This window comes from Spinacia oleracea, chromosome 3 (genome assembly GCF_020520425.1).
Source record: "Spinacia oleracea cultivar Varoflay chromosome 3, BTI_SOV_V1, whole genome shotgun sequence".
NCBI classification, from domain to species: domain Eukaryota; kingdom Viridiplantae; phylum Streptophyta; class Magnoliopsida; order Caryophyllales; family Amaranthaceae; genus Spinacia; species Spinacia oleracea.
Genome location: NC_079489.1, coordinates 1,785,723 through 1,807,929, shown reverse-complemented (window position 1 = coordinate 1,807,929; position 22,207 = coordinate 1,785,723). Strand labels below are relative to the sequence as shown.

At 36.6% G+C, this 22,207-nt stretch overlaps 2 protein-coding genes across 3 annotated transcripts; both read right to left on the bottom strand.

Moving 5' to 3' along the window:
- Nucleotides 1-5,005: 5,005 nt before the first annotated feature.
- Nucleotides 5,006-14,526, bottom strand: LOC110782461 (potassium channel KAT3-like). Of its 2 annotated transcripts, XM_021986617.2 has the most exons (11): nucleotides 14,047-14,526; nucleotides 12,613-12,828; nucleotides 11,676-11,831; nucleotides 11,415-11,472; nucleotides 10,635-10,952; nucleotides 8,934-9,173; nucleotides 8,250-8,348; nucleotides 7,984-8,016; nucleotides 7,435-7,620; nucleotides 6,454-6,757; nucleotides 5,006-5,520 (listed from the first exon to the last, which is right to left on the bottom strand). In XM_021986617.2, the coding sequence occupies exons 1-11, from the start codon at nucleotides 14,226-14,228 to the stop codon at nucleotides 5,414-5,416; spliced, it is 1,899 nt and encodes a 632-aa protein (XP_021842309.1). In that variant the 5' UTR covers nucleotides 14,229-14,526; the 3' UTR covers nucleotides 5,006-5,413. The 2 variants fall into 2 exon arrangements, with proteins under 2 accessions (XP_021842309.1, XP_056694280.1); XM_056838302.1 differs by lacking the exon at nucleotides 10,635-10,952 and having other exon boundaries at nucleotides 14,047-14,502.
- Nucleotides 14,527-15,310: 784 nt separating this feature from the next.
- On the bottom strand, nucleotides 15,311-21,048 carry LOC110782460 (uncharacterized). The gene is made up of 5 exons (XM_021986616.2): nucleotides 20,707-21,048; nucleotides 18,628-18,892; nucleotides 18,322-18,518; nucleotides 17,699-17,886; nucleotides 15,311-16,135 (listed from the first exon to the last, which is right to left on the bottom strand). Exons 1-5 carry the CDS (start codon nucleotides 20,799-20,801, stop codon nucleotides 15,849-15,851), a joined length of 1,032 nt encoding a protein of 343 aa, XP_021842308.1. The 5' UTR covers nucleotides 20,802-21,048; the 3' UTR covers nucleotides 15,311-15,848.
- Nucleotides 21,049-22,207: the final 1,159 nt, after the last annotated feature.

The window sequence follows — 22,207 nt, the reverse complement described above, 5'->3', positions numbered from 1 at the left end:
CTAGTCTACCACCAGTAGACAATTCCACCAATATTGTCCCTGCTGTTGCCGCATAAGCTGTTCTGCTGTTGTTGCTGCAGAAGCTGCAGAAGTTGTTCTTGCCGCATAAGCTGATATTGTTGCTGCTACGCCATCCCTAGTTCTTGCTGCTACACAATCCCCAGTACGTTGCTGCTGCTACAGAAGCTCTTCTGCTACAGAATTTTTTTATTGATATTGGATTTTGTTTTTGCCGTACCATGTGTAGATCATTTATATTTTGTCAATGAATAATACGACTTTGTTATTGAATGAACAATATTATTTTATTATTGAATGAAATTAATTTTGGGAATATCGTGTGGATATAATTTTTATTTTATCTATTTAGATTTGGTTTATATACATGACCTAGAATCGTAATATCCTATTTTAGGGATGCGTGTGCAGCTATTTTTTAATATTATTAATACGTTTTTTTTAATAATATTAAAAAAGGGGTAGAATATAGAACGGTTGTGTAAGGAAACTGCTTTCTATTTTAATGTTAAAAAGGAAGTATATAGTACGCCTATGTACGGAAGGTGTTATGTATCTCAATATTTAATAGGAAGAATAGAGGACGGTTATGTACGAAAGGCGTGCTTTATTATATAGTATAAGAGACGGTTATGTACGTTAACCGTTCTATATTCCTTCTCCATTTTCTGATTATAGGAAGGGAATAGAGGACGCTTATCTCTTATCACTGTACTTTATGACTAGGTATATAAAACATTTCTTTTACCCGTTTTATAAACTTTATAGCGCGTTGAGTTGGAGAACGCCTATAAGGCGTCCTATAAAGGGTATTTTAACAGTACTCTATGCCCTTTTTTGTAGTAGTGCTTTGGAAAATGTGTCTAAAGTATGAAAACTTTGACCGTAAATTCCCACTATTATATACATCAAAACGTCACATGTATTATCTTGTTAGATTGGTCTCGGTATGTATTTTAAGAATATAAACTTGTTATAAATTTTTCACGGACGAAATTAGATATATTATTAGTTAAATATTGCATTGGATTCCGTGCAAATAGTAACTGTAAAGAACTTTATGAAACAGAGGAAGTATGAAGTAAACGCAAACATGTATGACGTCAACTTTTTTGCGTAAAATCCCGCGACATTCAAAGTGGTGCGACTAATTTGAGACAAATTTGTTGTCGTTAGCAGTTTGTGCATATATGTATATATAAGATGTTTCTAGATAGTATGAAGACGATGGTTGTCAAAGTCCGACACAGACTTACTATACGTACGTGGTTGTTTATGAAGACAGATGAGTGTTTTGCAGTAGCGTGAACTCTTGTATCATACGGAGTACATTTTATGATATTTTATTTTCTTTGAAAGCTACATGAAAAATATTTAGAGGAATAATATTCCCAAGAATAATAATGTAGGTGATCATAAAAATCTAAAGGTTCCAAAAGGTCATGGATCAGTCTTTTAACCAAAAGTTTAGGTTTATGTGAGTGTATAGTGTGAATGAATTACTGTCATGTTTAGTTCATTTAAGTTGACAACAATGACATGCCATTGATGCCATGTACATTTGTAACCCACTCAGTCACTCACTAAAGCATACGTAGTACAAGTTTTGCCCTACACCCTTACCCCATAAAAACAAAAAATCTCAAAATAAAATTATTGCCCTTTTTATTTGGCTTCTAGAAAATATGGAGCATAACATAAATTAGAAACAACTATCTTAACGTTTAAGGTAAAGAGTATAAAGGTGTGTTTGATGGTAGAGTATGGTGTAGCTGGTAGCAGAGGGCGTTTTGACCTAGTTAAAATGCTACTTATTGTAAATTAACGTTGTAAATGTTTGACAAGGTATCAGTTTAAGTAATGGTTAACAGTAAAGGTAGAGGTTGGGTAATTTTTCTCAAACGTTAAAACTTATACATAAAGTAATGTTTAAAGATAAAGGATGCCGTTTGATAGATTTATAGTAAAGTTATAAACCATATAGCTGGGTAGCTTTTATTGTGTTTTTCAACATCAACCGTTACTTTTTCCTAACACTAATATGACAGCTCAACGCTACCGCTAGGTTTGCCGAATAGGGCTTAAGTGTTTGACAATGTAGCGGCATATGTAGCAGTTAACGATAAAAGTAGAGATTAAATAAATTTCCTCAAGCTTCAAACATACGAAGTATATAATAGCTTTTAAAAGGAGTTGATAGTATTTGACAAAATGACACTCAAGTTTTAAATAACATACTTCATCGTTCTTATTTACGGAGTATATGACACATTTGAGTTTTGGACATTATTCACACAAACTCATTTGACTTCCTTTTGTGATTTATATTTAAGAAAAACATAATCGTGCGTGATCTTATTAGATTATTCTCAATAAATATTTTTTTAATTTAAACTTTTTTAAATTTTTTCTTATAATTAATTGAAGATATTAATGTTTGAAATCGTGCATTGGTAAACGTGCCTAAATAATCGTGTCATTAAAAAAAAGAACAGAGAAAGTACATAGCTTTATTATACTTTACAACAACCACCGCAAATTTTTGCCGAACACTCATACAAGTTAACCGCTCTTTTTACAAATAATCGTTACTCAATACTATTCACCGATACCCTTATTCGGTACTAGCTTACCGCTAGTTTTATCGATCATGAGACTAAAATAATAAATGGGGCAAAAGCAGTATTAATTGAAGTTCCATTCAATGGTTGGCAACAGTTGGCATTGGCGGATCTAGTGTATAGGGAGTGGGGTCACTTGACCCCACTTGGCCAAATTTGTTTGCATAATTTTAGTTAATTTTCGACTAATTTGTATTAAAAAGTACCTAATTTAGTTAATTTCTCAGTAATTTTGTAATAGTGACCCCACTTAGTACAATTTCTAAATCCGCCACTGACAGTTGGTAGTTTACTTAGTTGGTTACACTTGATTCCGTTGCTAGACTGCTAGAGTAGTGCCGTTACTTAGTTGGTTACTAGAAACTAACGGTTGTTTAATTGTTTCCCTTTACCCGTCACTCAAACAGGGACGAAGTATTGTATTTCCGCGGAAACGCGTGGACCACGTGCCTCATTTCTGTTTTTCCGCGGAAACGCGTGAGCCACGTGACGTATTACTATTTTTAACTTTTCTGGCAGTAATTTCTTTGGAATTTACTGTAGATGCTACCGTAATTTGCTTAGTTAGACAGGAGGATAATCCTATGAATTTATTTTTATGTTTAATCTCATCACTTGTTATCATTATCCTCATAATTATTATAATCGTCATCATAAGTATTATGATCATCATTATCAATTATCCTCCTAGTTGCAAGATAATTTTCTTTTTTAATTAGTGAATATTTTTAATGTTATACTGCTATCCTAATAACTAGATTTGGTTATTGGACAGGGTAGTCTAATGGTTATATGATTTGGGTCATGTTAGTAGGATTTTTATTGGATAGAGCTCTTATTGAATAGGGTCAATATAGGGTCGATCTTATAGCACAATAATTTTGAAAACTAAAATAGTTTTGATATAAAAAATTATATGGATAGCTTCATATTCACTTGTATTAGCATACTGCTCTTTTTTTTGTTCATTTTTCCTTGTTTGTTTATTGACCCGCTCACTATCAGTCCGCTATTGACCCGCGACCCGCTTTGACTCGCTAAAACTGACCTTATATTACCCGGCCCGCACCGATCCTGACCTGACCCGACCCATCCAATAACGAGGTCTAGTAATAACTAATTAATACAGTAGCTTATTTGATGACACAATGGGATTTTAGTAAGTAATAACCATTCAGAGTATGTTTGTATTGGTCTGTTTCCTCAAATCATGGTATTAACTCGAGGTACGACTAGAAATTTATATTTCTTTGTCACGAAGTCGACCATGGATCAATTCCCTTTAATTTTCATTTGGGTGTATTGAATACACCGGTAAATCCATAATTCTAAGCTACATGTCATCTGACTCCATATTACAGAAGAATTGATTCGCACTCTCGATAGGGGCAGTGCATAGAAGGGGTATAACTTAACAGTAGAGTGTTACCTTGACGTGGTGAAACTCATCAATTCGAGCCTGATTATTCCTAAACCCAACGTCTATTTTCCCTAGAGCATAATAACTTTGACGTAAATTGATTTGATTTAATAAAATACCCTTCTTAACCTTCTCCGAAAACAAAATACCATCATCCTAGTTGCAAGATTCTAGATTATAAAGTACCATTATCATAATATTATAATTATTTGGCAAATTGGATTTTGTGTTGCGCTGTTAAGTGTTCCCCTAATATTTTAGTGGATCTAACAACTGCTTATTATATTATACGATGAATGATTTGCGAATATGCTTACCAGTTACCACACACTTCATTCTTTCCATATTAGTAAATTGATTAAGTTATTAGTACGATTAATTAATTAATTAATTAATTAATATGTGGCGCTCAATTACTCATACTAAAATAAGACGATGTTGTCATGTTGAACCGAATCTATGATTTCTATTTGTGGAAATTAAAGAAGTGAATCTCTTACTTGATATGGACCAAAGACTGAATCTTTGACCGGTTTACCGTCCGTGTGGATTCAGTTGTCCCCCCCGACTGCCAAAAAATAAAAAAAGTGCTCATATTACAAGTTTAAATTACACGTGTGGGCATCCCCGACCTCAAAAGAGAGAAAAATAAAAAAATTCTGGAAATGACATAGGCGAATAACGACAATTAGCTATGTACAGAGTACACGGTAAGACCAAGACTATTTCTAACAGAAGATACTAATACTCTATTAGTTTCTTTATCCATACACTTAAAATCGTGAGCACGTTGGATAAAAAACCCGGCCTAGGTTGTAGCCTCCAATGTACAATCGGTTGTAAGGTGAAGATCTCCCGTGAAGCTGCTAGCCTCTTTCGTTTCCATAATAGATGCATCAATTTGACTTTCTACACTACTTTTATATACTTACTTTGATCATCAACATCTTTAATTACATATTTATAATTTCCTTTTTTAAAAATAGGTATTTTAAAGATTATCAACCCCCAATAACAATTAAAAATACAAACTTTGTCTTTACATATTAGTAACAAATGTGGTCAAAGTTAGTAAATGAATAGTGCGAAAAGTCAAACTGAAACGGTGGAATTATTAGTTTCTTTATCCATGTGCTTGAAGTTGTGAACAAATCAGATAAAAAACCCGGCCTAGGTTGTACTTGGCACTGTACAACCGGTTGTAAGATGAAGATCTTCCGTATAAGGTGCTAGCCTCCTCTTCTCAAGATTACATAGAAGATTTCAAGAGTTGTGTGTATTGATTTGTGAATGTGCACTCTAACTGTACAAGAACTGTATTTTACATTCAACTTTAATTGTAGACCCTCACTTGTTATTGGAGGAAAAATAGATGGTCTCCATCTCTGATAACATCAATTTCTTCAACTTCTGCATTTTCTGTATTGATGATTCTTGTGAAGCAATGTCCGAACTTTTGGCCTGCAGTGATCACAGGGGGCCAAGGTTGTCATCATCTAGATATGGAGTAACAATTAACTAATTAAGGAGGCATAAGCAGTAGAGATGGTCAAAGAGGCGGGTTGGGTGGGTTATGCGTGGGTTTGGTGGGTCGCGGGTCGAGGATAGTTGACACATGACTCGCCTCAGTAAAAGTCAGGGTGGGTTGGGTCGTGCCATCATGGGTTGTGTAAGAACAAATGGACACAATACGTGATAGGTTGTGGGTTACGTGGGTCGTGGTGCGTTGTGCGGGTTGAGTGGGTGAGATGAGTTTGGTAGGTTACGATAGTTTTGGGGCTTGATAGGACTCTGATGCGTTTGGTGGGTTTAGACAATTTTAAGGAGTTGATGTGCGTCAGACGGGTTTGGACGATTATTTAAACGTTAAAAAGTTACAAATTTTATAGTATGAACTTAAATTAATTAATTTTTATGTTATTAACCTACTCAAATAAAGTTAACGTGTATTTAAACAACAAAATTAAATTTCTTAGCATTTTAAACATACAAAACAGTTTAAATCAGGATGGCTGGTCAGGTGGGTCACAGGGTTAGGTGGGTTGGATTCGTGTGTTGGGTGGGTCGGGTGTGCTGTAGTGGGTTGTATCAGGTCCTATAGTGTAGGTCGAAAGAGGCTATGTTGGAAAAAATCGACCCATCACACAAAAAAATATCCTGGTTGTGTCATGACCCATAAGTGGTCCGACCCACTACGGGTTGTGTCCTGGGTCATAAGTGGGTCCGACCGATATGACCCACTACGGGTTGTGTCACGGGTCATAACTGGGTCCAACCACGTGACCCAATACGTGATGTGTCAAGATGAGCCGGGTCAGACCCGCTGACCCGACCCACTAGCCATCTCAGCTCTAAGCAGCACACATGACACATGATAAAGATCGAGCTTATTACCTGCAATACTGAGAAGCTTTTCAATGCTATCTGGCAAGACAATCAGCTTACCAAACTGCTTCTCCTCCATTTGATCATTTTGCTTCTGCATATGAATCACAACTCTAAGATCATCGCTTAATCTCGACTTCTCAGATACAGCTTCGATCAAGGGTTTATCAGGACATTGGTTTTTACATCCATCTTTTAAGCAGATCCTGCCTTTTTGTTGGGTATTACAGTAATTACACCATTCGCTGTAAAGATAATCCTCTGGGTTTTTCTGGTCCAACAACAAACCTTGGGTTTCTAGAGCTTTAAGTTTCTGCAAAACAGATTAAAACAGTCGAATTCAATTCCACTGTCATCAAATTCAGGTACTCAAACTTTTCATTTTATATTAACCAACTCTTATTTATAGTATCTTATAAGTAGACCTGTCAGAAATCGATGCGACCCCAAAATACTGGGTCCTTGAACAGAGTTTCAATTTTATCCGAACCCGAACAATAGGAAGAGTAACGGGTCAAAGCCCGACTGCACCCGATCTTGACCCGTTTGATTGAAAATCGTTATATTTGTAGTAATAAATGAGATTATGAGGAACTTTAAGCACAATAAGAAACACGTTTTTGTTACTATTATTGGATGTAATATTATTTTGATTTGAATTATGCGTCACTTTATGGTTGATTTTGACTACACATAAGTATAAACTTGTGTATGATAATTTCTTAATTTGTGCACATATTTTCTAATTCGTATATTTTTATTGAGATACAGTCATACGGTTGCATTAATTACACTAATTAATGCATATAATACGCGATTTAATATCTCTCAACCCGTTGGTCCGACTCAAACCCGAAGGTTCTGGGTCATTAACAAGCATTTGTAAACCAAACCCGAAAATAACAGACCCGAATTAACCGAACCCCAAAGTAATTTATTATAACCCGACCCGCCCGACCCGTTTGAGAGGTCTATAAATGGAAACATTACCAGAAATAGATGGCTCATGATGATGTCACCGTCTGCCTTATTTGCTTGAATAATATCTGTAAGTGAAGTTTTATTCAACCTTAATATCTGAGACAGTTCTGTAGTCCGAACTGTAAATGGCTGTGGCCTGTTACAAAGAACACCTATGTCTCCAAATATGTCCCCTTCCAGTAGCCTTTGAACAACCTGCATACATATTTTGCTGTGTAAGACATTGTGAAACATTGGTTTTCCTAGACCAGGCTGGGGTTCGGGCCGGGCCACAGAAAATATAACGGGTCAGGCCAAACTTCGGGTCAAAATTTTCTACCCGAAAACCTTAGTTCAGGCCAAAAAATCAGGAATTTTATAACTATAATTTCAGTTTCAAGTTGAAAAAAAGCCCACTTCAGAAATCAGCCCGGGCCGGAAAACGGGCCTGAAATTCTTGCCTAAAGCTCTCTATTTTCAGTTTGGGTCGGGCCAGGCCGGGCCAGCTGGACGGTCTCAAGATGATCAGGTCTAGGTTTTCCTTATAGGATGACGCTGTTAAATTGATAGAAAAATTACCTGATCACGCCCATTAATGTGTGACACCATGTCCTACAATTAAGAAAAACACTTCAGTAAGTTAAATAGGTCTGTTAGGGATGAAAAACTCTGTTAGAGTGTTAGTTACCTATGCACTGGAAAAGTAAAAAGAACTAACAGAAAACAGACTAGATCAGAAACTAGAAAAATGAGACTGGATCAGGTAAAGAGAACAAGGTCTGAGTGTTAGGTAGCTAACAGTTAGTTCTTTAACATCAAAGTACTCAAAGACAATTAGGGCTTACCACTGCGCCGGATACCAGGATATAGATATCCGTTGGCACTTCATTTTGTAAAATAACATCTTCTCTGGGTGGAAAATATTCTGCCTCCATTTCAGAAACCTGTATACAAGGAAACTCGGTGTAAGTATTACGAGAAACGGTACACACTACTTACTCCGTTCTTATTTAGCAGACACAATTCTTTAGTCACATTTGCTAATACACTTTTTTTTTTTATCATTCATATTTTTATTATTATGTAAAAGAAAAAATTATGAAAACTTGGTATTTTGAAAATATTTATCAAGACGAATTTAACGTGACTATATTTTAAATTAAGTATAATTAGATACAAAATCAGGTCAAAGTAGGATGTGCGGACTATGTTAAAGTCAAACTTGTCAACTAAATAAAAACGGATTAAGTATATAGCATACTATAGTACAACAGAGTAGAATCAAGACGAATTTAACTAGAACTCACACACTCACACGAATAAATTTTACCTTAAGCATAAGTAACAAAATCAGGTCAAAAAATGACGTGTGAAAAGTGCTAAAGTCAAACTGTGTCAACTAAATAAGAACGGATGAAGCATATATACAAGTATATAACATACTATAGTACAACATAGTATATCATCATTTGCCTAAAAGTACAACAGAAGTTAACTTTGGCAGTTTAAGAGTTTTAAAGATATCTTACCAGTTGTAAAAGGAAATTTTGAGAAACACCATAGAAAAGCTGGACTTTCTGAACAAAAGGAAGGAAGAGATATTGTGCAATGTTGGAACGAAGAGCTTTTGGAAGATCGTTTAGTGTCTGTTGTTGTTTTAACCCTTCTGTTTTGAACTTGAGACATACATGTGACAGCATTTGGTCCTGTATTCTTGGAGGAAGCTGATTGCGTGCTGCAAATTCTGTACAAGCTCTGACTGTATCCCTCTGTTGCAAACCATCAAACATGAAAAAATGAGCACTTTGTTCATATATCTCTAGTCCTAATTAGACCTGGTTATCGGCCGGGGCGGGTCAGGGTCGGTGCGGGTCAAAAGAGAGTCGGGTATTGAAAGGGTCATTTTTAGCGGGTCGATAATGGGCGGGTCAAAAGCGGGTCGCGGGTCATTAGGGGGCGGGTCAATAAACGAGCAATAAAAAATGAAAAATAAAAGAGCCATGTGCAAGTACAACTAAATACGAATCTATACACTAATTTTTTGTATCATTGCTATTTTAATTTTCAAAATAATTGTAGTATAAGTTTGACCCTATAATGACCATGTCCAATAAAGGCCCTGTCCAATAAGAGCCCTGCCCAATAAAAGCCCTATTAACTTGACCCTAACCCTATATCCATTGGACTACCCTGTCCAATAACCAGGTCTAGTCCTAATTAGTAATTAGGCATGTGCAATAGGTCGGGTCGGGTTGAGTCGGGTCAAAAGAATTCTTAAATGGGCTGGACAGGGTCAGCCCCATTTATCATGACCCGACCCACCCCAGCGCATTTATTGATTCTATCTTTAAAAATTAAAATGATAATGAAAGTATTAGAACGCCAGAAAGTGATATTGAAAGTACCATCAAGTACTACTACATGAGCTCTTGTTCATATTCTCTAGTCCTAATTAGGCATCTGCAATGGGTCGGGTCGGGCTGGACCGGGTTAGTTCCATTAATTATGACTCGCCCGACAAGGCCCATTTATTGATTCTATCTTTAAAATGATATTGAAAGTACAAGAACGCTAGAAAACCCAATCTTTAAAATTGTTCTTCAGAATAAAATCATATCAAAAGGGTTTAATCTCGTTGTTGGGAAAATCAAATCCATTGAGGAAAACCAAATTCATTGCGAGTTTTGAACTTGAGTAGGAAAAAAAATCATGCAATGTTGTTGACCCTTCAAAGGCCCATTAAGGCCCACCCCACCCCAACCCTTTTATTAGACCTGATCAACATGAGCCCGACCCGGAATTTGGTGGGTTTGGGCAGAATTTCTAAGCCCGGGGAACGGCCCGAAAATATAAAAATCTTAACGGGTTTGGACAACATAAAAACTACATTTTTAGTTATAAATTTGGCGCGACCCGAAACGACACGAAAGCCCGACATTTTAGGCATAGAAATAACGGGTTTGGGCACAAAGAAACCGACCCGACCTGGCCCAGCCTGACATACAGGCCGGTTTTTCACTTCGGCACGGCCCGAACCCGGCCCACCTTTTAATCAGGTATACTTTTTATCTTTAAAATTTGGGTCGTATTTGACCTTGTAATTCCAGGGTCGGTTCAAGGCCCTTAATGGGCCCCCGCCCCATTGCACATGCCTAGTCCTAAACTCCTAATCAACAACTTATCTGCAATTTTGAGCTAGTAGAAAACATACTAACTGAAGCGTTACTTACAAAATTTCTGGTGCGACTAGTCCAGTGAACAACAAGGTTCGTCATATTTCCGATGATATACGACGTGAGCCCTAAGTTGAACAACATGTAGAAGATGTCGAACAACATCTCGATCGTGTTTTCAGCGTGTAGGTCGCCGTAGCCGGTGGTTGTTAGTGTCACTATAGACCAGTAAAGAGAGGCAATGTAACGCTTCCATACACTCTGGGATTTGAAGTTTGGGTTTACTGCACCAATCCAAGTTTTTGTTGGATCAGGGTAACGGTCTGCTATTAGGTAATAGAAGCATCCAGCATAATGAACAGCAAAAAGAGTAACCTATAGAATTCAACACAATCCAAAAGTATGTTTTAATTCAGTGATTAAAGTACAATTATTAAAGTTTGACCCTGTTAAATAAACCAGTAAGAGCAAGATTAGCGCTAGTCTGAGCAAAATCTGGCCAAAAGTCTCACCGAGTATTACGGAGTAAGATAACACCTCCCATTGGGTGAGTATGACAAAAGTCTGAACAAAAGTCTTGGAATATTAACTATTAAAAGACTATATCTCAGACGATTAAGCAGTAAATTCTAATTAACTGAACTAATTCTTTTTCTATTTATTATTTTCACAAGTGTTGAATGAGTATGGGGGATGAAGTTGAAAGATTGGGTAAGTTTGAAAGGGTCTTGACAAGAATATGAGAAATTAAAAATTAATAAAAAGCTGACGTGGAAGTCTTAGCTCAAATTACCGCTAATCTTGCTCATAAGTGAATTGAATATCACAACGGCTTACCGAGACAAGTTTGGTGCATCGGGTCCAAAAGTAGTTGAAGTGGATATCTTTCTCGAGCCTGATGAGAAAAAAAACGATATACAAGCAAAAACCCGAGCAAGTCTTAGGTGAAATCGTTTCACAGTCATATATATATATTGATTGTGAGACAGTAAAAAAGAGTTTTATCCTACTAAAAAAGTAACAAGTCACCTCTAAATTTTTATCTTATAGAAATAAAATCAGTCAAGATTTTTGCTTCATTTGAGTTTGGTTATGGACCTTGCAAAGAGGGTGCTGACCCTTCGAAGTCTCCATAGTCTGAGCATGTTAAGTGCTTTAAAACCAAGTCCACCATTGTTGTTTGTAAAGAGGAGGCTAATTGTCTGAAGTGGTGCTGTTGAACAAACATCGAAAATAAACCAGGTTGACAGGTACCTAATAAAGAAATCAAAGAACAGTTAATTCTTCAAGATTAATCAACGAAGTATGTCGGGTGGCATTTTTGTAAATAAAATTGTCAGCCGATAAAAAAATCAAAGAAGTTCAAGTCCAGAGGGTTGCGCAGTTAATCTTTAAGATTAATGAACGAAGTATGTCTGGTGATATTTTTGTAAATAAAATTGTCAAAATATACAGTCTCTTTACCAATTGTCCGTTGGTTCAGTGGTGATTGGGGTTGAACTTGGTAGGGAGGACTCCGTGTTCGATCTGAACCGGGTGCTAACACCAAAAATATACAATCTCTTTTATAATAAAATTATTTTCTTTTACTTTTATTTATTTTAAAATAGCAGTTATATATCTTAGAGCATCCTCAATGGTTAAAGCTAGAGACTTGCTTGCAGTTTACAAAAGTCTCACCTGTAATGATTTTAATAAATTAGCTTGGAGAAAAATCTGCCCAATTGGAATGCAAGTTTTAATTAAAATAAAGTTTAAATTAAATGGTTAACCAAACTAGTTTGGTAAATTAGCTTGCCATTGATACATAAACTAGCTAGAAAATAAATTAGCTTTAAATCTTAGTTGACATGACAAGCTAATTTAACAATTAGCTTACCATTGAAAATGCTCTTATATTATTTTCAACATATTTACGAAAATGCCACCCAATATGCATATTTCGTTAATCTTGAAGATAATTTAGGAATTTCTCCAAATTTCAGCATTGAAAAAACTGATGAAAATGATGGGAATTGCTGCTTTAGTTACTAACCTGATTGCAATTTTTTTATGATCATCGATTAGTAGGTAAGTTTTACTATCAATGAATGCAACGAAGAAGGTGAGTACTATATCAACTGCAAAAAACCCATTAACGATATGATCAATGATGAAGAGTGCATCCTGTTTGTAAACGAGGAACACAAACTCAAATGGACAGATCCATGCTGAGTACACCACCAGGATAACTAGCAACATCTCCCATGCCCTGAAACATTTAGATAGTAAAAAAAAATGAGAAAACTGCACCCAATTTAGACCTGTCAAACGGATCGATCGGGTCGGGTTGTAAAGAATTACTTTCGGGCTCAGGCTGATTCGAAACGGTCACTTTCGAGTTCGGGTTTACAAATGTTTGTTCAAGTCCCAGAACCTTCGGGTTGGAATCGACCCAACGAGTTGAGAGATTTTAAAAATACGTACTCCGTATTATATTTTAATTAATTAATTTGTGTAATAAATAAAAATACGACAACTTTTGTGTAAGACCGTCTTACCGAAAAGACCACTCTGATTGCTTAACTAATTGATTTTACTGTTTAACTAACTGGTGACATTGCTAAACTAATTAGTTCCATTATTTAACTAATTGGTTTCACTGCTTAACTAATTGGTTTCATTACCTAACTAATTAGTTTCATTACTTAACTTATATGACACCAAGATGGTCTTTTGTGTAAAACCGACTTGTGTAAAAGTTTGTAATAAAAACATGCGCACAAATTAACAGAATTTTATACACAAGTTTATATTTAGTCAAATTCAACCATAAAGGGGTGTATAATTCAAATCAAAATCATATTACATCCAACAATATTAACAAACAACGTCGATATTATGCTTAAAATTGATTATAATCTCATTTTATTACTATCAATATACTCCCTCCGTCCCGGAATACTCGACCCGGTTTGACCGGCACAGAGTTTAAGGGACTTGAATTGACTTATTTAATTTAATAGGTAGTAGTTGATGGTGGGGTATTATTTTAATGTAGTTAGTGGGAGGTGGGTTAAGAGGTGGGGTTGGGGGAGAGTAGGGGTTGAATTTTTAATTATTTTTTGTATGGATTAGGGGGTAGGTGGGTTAATAGGGGTGGAGTGAGAAATTATATAATATTGTTAGAATATTTCCATTTTTAGAAACAAGTCAGGTATTAAGGGACGGCCCGATAAGGAAAACAGGTCAAGTATTCCGGGACGGAGGGAGTAATGGTTTTTAATCGGTCTGATCAAAAAGGGATTCGGTCAGATTTTGACCCACTACTTTTCGATTACTCGGATAAAATCGGGTTACGAAGACCCAATATTTTCGGGTCGGGCCAATTTTTGACAAGTCTACACGACACCCTTATAAGAATTCTGAAGAAAGATAATATCATACGGAGAAATAACAATGGTAAATGCGAAATGTGACAGTAATTCACCTGTAACGAGGATTGAAAGGTGAGATGACATATTTCTTGAGCTTGATAGCTTGGTTAATTCGAGCACCAAGAGACGGTATAATACCATCAGAGAAAAGGCTGTCATAGCTGCTACCATGATCAATCCTCAGCTCATCTGTATAAAAACGTCTGAAAAACGTTTTTATGCAGGAAAACCACATGCTTGAAGAAGATTTCAGACCTTATTTTTTTTTTCGATTTTGCAGGCTTAATTGTAAGGCTATGTTTGGGTGGAAGGTTATATAAGTTGGGGAAATTATGTTTCTAGTTGCCAAGTAGATAGATTGAATTGATGAGGAAATTAGTGAAAAGGAAACATCTTGTGACCCAACAGAAATGGAAATGGAAATGGAAAAGGGAAGCATATACGAGTGCATATGGTCCAGGAAGAGATCTCGTGTTTGTAGTAGGAGAGAGAAAGATCCAGATAGGGGGAGACAATTAATGTGGCTGAAATACGTCTCTTTCTATGTTACTTCGACACTCTGGTTGACGAAGGGTGTGGGGGTGTCGGATCCTCAGATCCTTCGACACGATATAATATCTAAATATATTGCGGCATTTTATGAAATTTACTACATACAGACAGTGGTGGCAATTCGGGTCAATGGATTAGGTTCGGGTTTGGTTTTGGGTTGTGTCAAAAAAAATATCAGAAATATTGTAAAACTTAATATTATTGCAAAATATGATAAATTGGTCAAATCGGATCGATTTTCGGTCATTCGGGTTCGGTTCAGGTTCGGATTTCTCTCGGTAACTTCATATCGGGTCGGGTTAGGGATTGCCAGCCTTACATCCAGAGTGTCATATCCTCCGACCCCTTGTTAGACATGACACATTGACACCCAAATAAGTGTCTTGGCAACATAGGTCTCTTTTGTATCAAAATTTATTAGCTGGTAAAAGTTGTTTGGGTTCATGTGTGTCAGAAAGAGGGAAAACACAGATCAATGGTAGTTTGAGTGGTAAAAGAGGTTTTAGTTAGTTGTACTGATAGTAAAAACAGGCCTGGTGATGCTGGTATCTCATAGGTAAATCTGAAAAAACCGATACTCCGTACAACGTAAGTTATCCGATTCAGATCTGAACTATACCCGAAACTAGATGGCTCGATAAACCAAAGTAAAAATCAAACAGACTCAATCTAACCCGAAAAGGCGAAAACTATGACTTGAAATATGAACAGAGGGATTATTTTCTATAAAAAAAGGTAAAAAAAAATGTAACAAAGAACAGAATATAAAACTGAAATTGAGATGCTGAATTAACTGAATCTTTATGTTACATAAATAACAAATTAACAACCCCCAAATTGCCAAATAAAGAAATGGAATCCTGAACAGAGTGCACAGATTAGTCAATCATGACTAATCTGAAAAAACTTAACAGTACATAAAGAACTAAAGGAAGAGTGAAGACCAAACAAATGTTTACACTATACATCTTCAGCAAAAATCCTAGATCAACACAATAATGTGGAAACAAACTCCGTTCTTCGGTGTGTCAAAGCAGAAACCACCCACCAATGCAAGCGTCCCATAGAGATGCACAATTGGCGAGAGAAAAAACGGATGAAAGACGTGGCAAAGATAACAACACAAATCTACTCAGTAATCAGTATACAGAGGTGGGAGTAGAAATTTTCTATCCCTACTGAACCAACACCTAGCACTGATTAACCAGCCCAGCTACGCTTGAGCCACTCCCAAGCATTTCGCAGCTGATGGGGCTCGACGTTGTGACCTCCAGGTCACAAGGTGAGTTCCCCATCAACTTATCTACTTGGCCTTCTTCAATAGAGTCAATGTTCGGAACTCTGCATCATCCTTAATGAAGCTCCACCAAAGGTAGGAAAGAGGAATGGTAATGGCATGCCAAACAGCAAGGGCATCTACAAGTTCCCAATAAGGTGGGAAATCATAAATCACCAAGAGGGTAGAAAGAGCTCCGCCAATAACCACTACCCATAACTTCCAACGCGAAGGATGCTGACTCACACGACCCCATATAGCCCACAGTAGAAATTGAGCCAAACCCATGGTTAAGCAAACTTTCATGTTTAGACCTGAATGGATAGAAGAAATAAAGTTCAGATAAGTGGTCATGAAAAATAGACTATATTGGTTATTTACGGGCAAATTGGGAACGCAACTTTTGTGTAAGACCGCCTTACCGAAATGACTGCTTTGATTGCTTAACTAATGAATTTCATTGCTTAACTATATGAAACTAATTGTGTAAGACCGCCTTATATAAAAGTTTGAAACTTTCGAACGATGACAAAGCCTTGAAGCAGCTAAGATTTATCTTTTTCCTACTAAAGCCACCCATCTCGTGTTTTAAGAAGTCAAGATGTTAGCTACATGGGTAGTGGGAAGGAAAAAATGTGTAGAGGAACGGATAGAAATGAAGCTGCAGCTAGTTGCAAACTAGTACTATTAGTTTCCTAGAAGACATTACTGAGGATATTTGAGAAAAGTTGTGATCTGAGATAAACATACAATGAAACTGGAGCCTATGACGATGACGTATTTAGCTCTATTAAAGAAATGTGGACCATGCTCAAATACCTTGAGAGGTCAATCATGGAAACTTGGAAAGTGAACATACTTGGAGCATTTCACAAATTTGGTATTGGTTATATTGTAGATTTGTAGGTGGAGTAGTAAAAGTAACTATCAAATTCTAACAGTCAAAATATTAACTGTCAATTAACCTACACTTGACTTAATATTTTTCTGTGAAGTAGTAGTCAATATTTCATATCAGACTATCGGAGTTACAATGACAACAATTAGCACCTCTTGGGGGGGACAAAGAGCTTCTTTGTAATTGTATGTGTAAAGCAGTAGTACGGTAGGGCAAAAAGACTGGTACTACTATTCCCTCCCTGCCCTCTTCCTTAATCGTTAATTAGGGGCCTATAATAAAGTTAAGATAGAATACAAGTAGAGGAGATAATTCAACTAGAAAACAGCTGCTGATGTAAAACATAAAATCATCATAACTACAGAGCTAGATAGAACATAATCATGAAGAATAGCAATATTAGCAAATATGGATTTAGCTACGAGTATTTCCATATACTCTATATCATGTCTACAACTGAAAAAACAACACAGAAACATGTGTGAAAAGGAACTAATCATGCATGTATGAGAAAAGGTAGCAATAGAAATTTCAGAAGGCATCCATGCAGGTAATTCAAAAAAGAGATCTGCAAACCACCATTTGCCAAATTCAAGAACATGGGAACTTTAATATTCATCATTATCATTACCCCATTGCCTCAAAGAGGCTCCCGCACGAAGCGGGGTAAAGGGGGGTCGGACGTACGCAACCTTACCCCTGCAATTACAGAGAGGTTGTTTTCAATTGATCCAAAAGCGATAACGGAACGACAACGGGACGACCATCTTCTACTTCATGGAAAAGAAGCGAAGAGGTATTAAGAGCCATTTTGATTTAGTCTATTACATCCCACAGCCAAAAGAACAAATGAACTATGGGAACTTTAATATTACGGAGGAAAAATCTTATAGACCATGGCTATTGGTTATGTGAATTATCATACTTCCTTATTAATCAACTATGTATAGATAGATCAACATATGGAAGAGAGACTTACCGTAGTCAAGAGCATAGAAGTTTAGAAACAAGATGTGTGTCGTCACAAATGCAATCAGCGGTGCAGAAACCATAACTCTGGAGGCTTCTTGCTTAATCTCAAACACTCTAAAGATAGCCACGATAAGACCAAAGCCAAGCAATGCCACGGCAGATGAGTAACCTAGCTTCTCTGTCAAGTCTAGATCTCTGTAAAAGGAGAATAGGTTACACGTCACAAACCATTGACGCATCATTGATTATAAGCACAAGGGTGTGCACATGCAGGCTGCAGCAATAATCTGAAAACCAGGGCACATGCCACAACACATGACTGATAGTGACCACTAAGCCACAAATTACAAGTTTTACGCTTCAATTAATAACAACTTTACAAAGAAGAAAAGAAGCATCTCCTTCATTTTAGTCTATTTTTTCCCTTCATATTGGGGGTAGAACCTTCAGAGTATACAAATCAATCTACTGCACTTATTTGCCAACATCAAAGTAATTTGGAACACTCAAGATTCAAGAACATGCATGACAAATATTGCAGAATTCAGGGATATCTTACAGGCTAACATCTATAATGGATGCATAAGTTAGATAATTGAATTAAACAAAAACAAAAGGATGAGTTCTTACCGGCTGTGGAAAACTGGAGCCCAGAACCAACAGTTCATTGCTAGGACACCATAGATATGCCAAAGGCCAGAATACTCATAGTACGTCTTTCGATTATCCGTCAAAGGCAGCTTGTAGTTGACAAGAATGAAGAAAGATATCCAACCATGAAATTGTATAGCAAGATTGAGTGCAGAAAAAGAAACAGAAACAGGTTCCTGGAGAAACAAATCGAAATTTTTTGAACTTGCTAATTGAAGGACAAATAAAGTTAAAAGTACTGCAAAATAATCTAACACATTTCAACAAACAGGAACTCATAAGAACCTGAATTCCATAAACACGACGAAAAGGCCATCTTCCGTAATACTTGACAGGCTTCTCGCCGAGCTTTCTCCTTTCCTCCTCCCTTGCAAGCATACAATAGTAGCGGCAATCACTGTGGCAATCCCATTGTTTCCATTTCAGATAGAGAGGTTCTTGGAGGTACCACCGACCATCAGAAATGTTACCATCAGCGGTGAATATGCAATGCTGAAAGCATTGTTGACTTCCAACACAACCAGTCTCCTGACAATTCTCCACACAACCCCTGGAGACATGAAGATATAAACAGTTGAAGAATTCTACCCAGTCAAGCATTATTGGAGATAATGACAAGCAACAGAATGGTTGAAAAGTGCAAATAAAGTTCATCAAAGCAATGGAGTGCACAACATCAATAATGGCTAATAATAACGCCAAAACATTCACTGAAATCATTTCTAACACCAGCACTTTACTCCATTGAATCGGCTGATAAATTAAACCTTTAAGATATATGCTAAGCCTAGGAGAACAGTCACTCAAGAACATAAGGCAGAAAAAAAAATCTATCAACGCAAAGAGACATGAATATATAAGCACAGAAGAACTCCACATTGCTACAAGTCCAGTAATCCACTCCTATTACCAATAAACTCGCTCTTTCAAATGGAACCTCACTTGGATTGTAAGTGTTAATACTGATGATCATTGTCTGTTCACCCAATTTTCTCAATCTCATTCTGAAATCTTTCTTCTTCCATTACTTTTTCAATACCTCTTCTGCTAAATGGAGACTGATTCTTAATCTAACAGCAATGATCTTCCAAAAACGCTTAGTTCTTTTTTCCTTGCTTATCATCCTGGCATGGTTTCACCCACAAATTGAGGAATTCCAATTATGCACGCATATTGTTCTCTTCACTTAAAACAAATCAGGTACATTGTCCCTTCACTGAATCCTGACGCCTCTTCTCATACCTTTAAGAGTTGGATTTGGTGGAGTAAGAAATAAGAGAACCAGAGACACCTTATTCAAGATTAAGAATCATGCATTCATAAAACCGAGCAAGCTCTTTACGTATATTGGAAGTTCAACCCCAATTAAAATGCCATTTATTAACTCTCCACTTTGCTCAAGTTAGAGAGGTCTCAACATCTGACTATCTCAGTGATGAACCAATGAGTATTCCACATTAAAACTAGGAGAGAATAGTTGCTCTATAAGGCTATTGGGTAACAAGGCATCCCCATAATTTCAAATGGCTTCAGGATGGTACCTCAGTCGTACTTCTAGCAAGTTTAACTGTCCTCCATCAAGACCAGAACGTGCTAGTCACACACATACACACACCTCATGGACCACAAATACCTGAGATCTAGAGAGTCGAGCATGAGTATGGAGGTCGAACAAGCAATCACCGAAAGACTCAGAGTACGATGACAGAACACCATCTGAAATCGATAAGAACTAGAATAGAATCGTAATATTTGATTCATCGCATAAATTCTTTGAAAAAGAAAAACTTTAATTATACCCATCTCCTCAAAACCCCACCCAATCACATACTTAAGCTCACTTTTTTTAAGCCCTATAAAAGAGCTATCCAATCAATCAGTGAACTTGATGTAAACATCAAACAATTAATTTCTATAATCCGTCATTTTCCGAATTTCAAATTCGAAAAACAACAACAAAAATAAATAAATAATTACCTAACAATCAATCACAAAACCTAATTAGCAACAAGAACTACGAACATTCATAAATTAAGCAATTAATCAAAATTCAAAAATCAGTAGATCAAATTCACTCAAAATCCGACTCAATCACATACTTGAGCTCACTATATTTAACCCCCTTAAAAAAACCTATCCAATCAATCAGTGAACTTGATGTAACCATCAAACCTGTAGTTTCTATAATCCGTCACTTTCCGAATTCGAAAAAAAAACAAATAAAATAATTACCTAATAATCAACCACAAACCCTAATTAGCAACAAGAACTACGAACATTCATTAATTAAGCAAATAATCAGCAATTAGTCAACTAATAGATCAATTTCAGCAACAATAACAATAAAACGAAGATTAGGTAAACCTGTAAATCGGATCGACATCACCTTCAGTAGCTTTAAGAGCACGAGCAATGCCGAAAAAAGCGAACAAGACTATCAACCAATGACAGAGTGCCATCTGGGAAAAAACGACAACAATGGAGGAGAGAGAAAGGTGGAAAAAAGTACCGAGATCAAGCTAATAAGCTATGGCGGCAAAAAGTCAGTCGATTTGCAATCTCAAATTGGAGAGAGAAAAAAAGATTTGGGGGATTTTTTGCGCGGAAAAAATGGGAGGATGACAAGTGGGAGAGAGTATTTTAAAGAAGAAGATGTGATTTTTGAAATCTGGAAAAATCGAAATTATGGTACGGAGTTTATTGGGTGGGATGTTATTTACTTTCTTGGGAATTGTGATAACTGATTTTGTGTGATTTTTTTTGAAGTTGGATCACCTGACACGTGTGGGTTGATTTGTGGATGTTTAAGTCTGAGGGTATCTTTGCTTTGTCTATAGCTTGCCACGAGGTCTCGATGGTCGTAGACTCGTAGAAAAGATGGTTGTGGTCCGGGCCGGCCAGATGATCGACCCGGCACGAAAGGCCCAGAAAAATACGCCGGTAAAAGCACGAAGTCGTGAGGCGTGGGCCGAGCCTGGGCCGCAATTTTTTTGGAAAAACACGACAAGGCACGATGCGCACAACAAAACACGTTAAATTTGTAAAAGTTAGGCTTAGGCACGAAGGCCGGATCCGGCCCAACAAGACAGTTTGTGGTTAATTTGGGCCCTGTTTTGGACTTTTCAGCACGACGCGATGGAAAGTGGGCCTAACCCCTTTTTGCCCACATCCCGTGGGCTCGGCCCAAAGCCCAAACTGACCCACGCCCATCTTTAGGTCGTATTAGTTCTTTTATGAGACGGGTGTATGGTTAGTCCATAATTCTTGTTTGCGGGACAGGTGTATGACTGGTCGAGAATTGTTTTTTAAAAGAACTGTAATTAACATCAGTTGAGTGATTGGTCGAGAATTGTTTTTTAAAAGAACTGTAATTAACATAAGTTGAGTGATTGGTCGAGAATTGTGTCTTTAAAAAGAACAAAAACGTGAGAAGGGTGTATGATTGTCCAAGAAATTATGTCTTAAAGAAACTATAATGTGATGATTATCTATATGGTCTAGGGGACTTAACTAAACATATTTTGAAGTCCTTATTTAACGAATCCATTTCTAGGCAGGTGTATGGATGGTTGGTTCGAGGATTGTTATTTAAAAGAATTTACAACACTCATTCGGTCTCTTGTGATTACCCCAAGTTTGTAGACGTTTGGGTAGTAAAAAAATGTAAATATATATATATATATATATATATATATATATATATATATATATATATATATATATATATATATATATATATATATATATATATATATATATATATCTTTTAAAGGAGACCTAAAAAAGAAATGAATGGAATTTTGAAAGGATGGAGTCATGGAGGGAGTATTTTTGAGGGGTGATATTAATGAATAATGTTGATGTT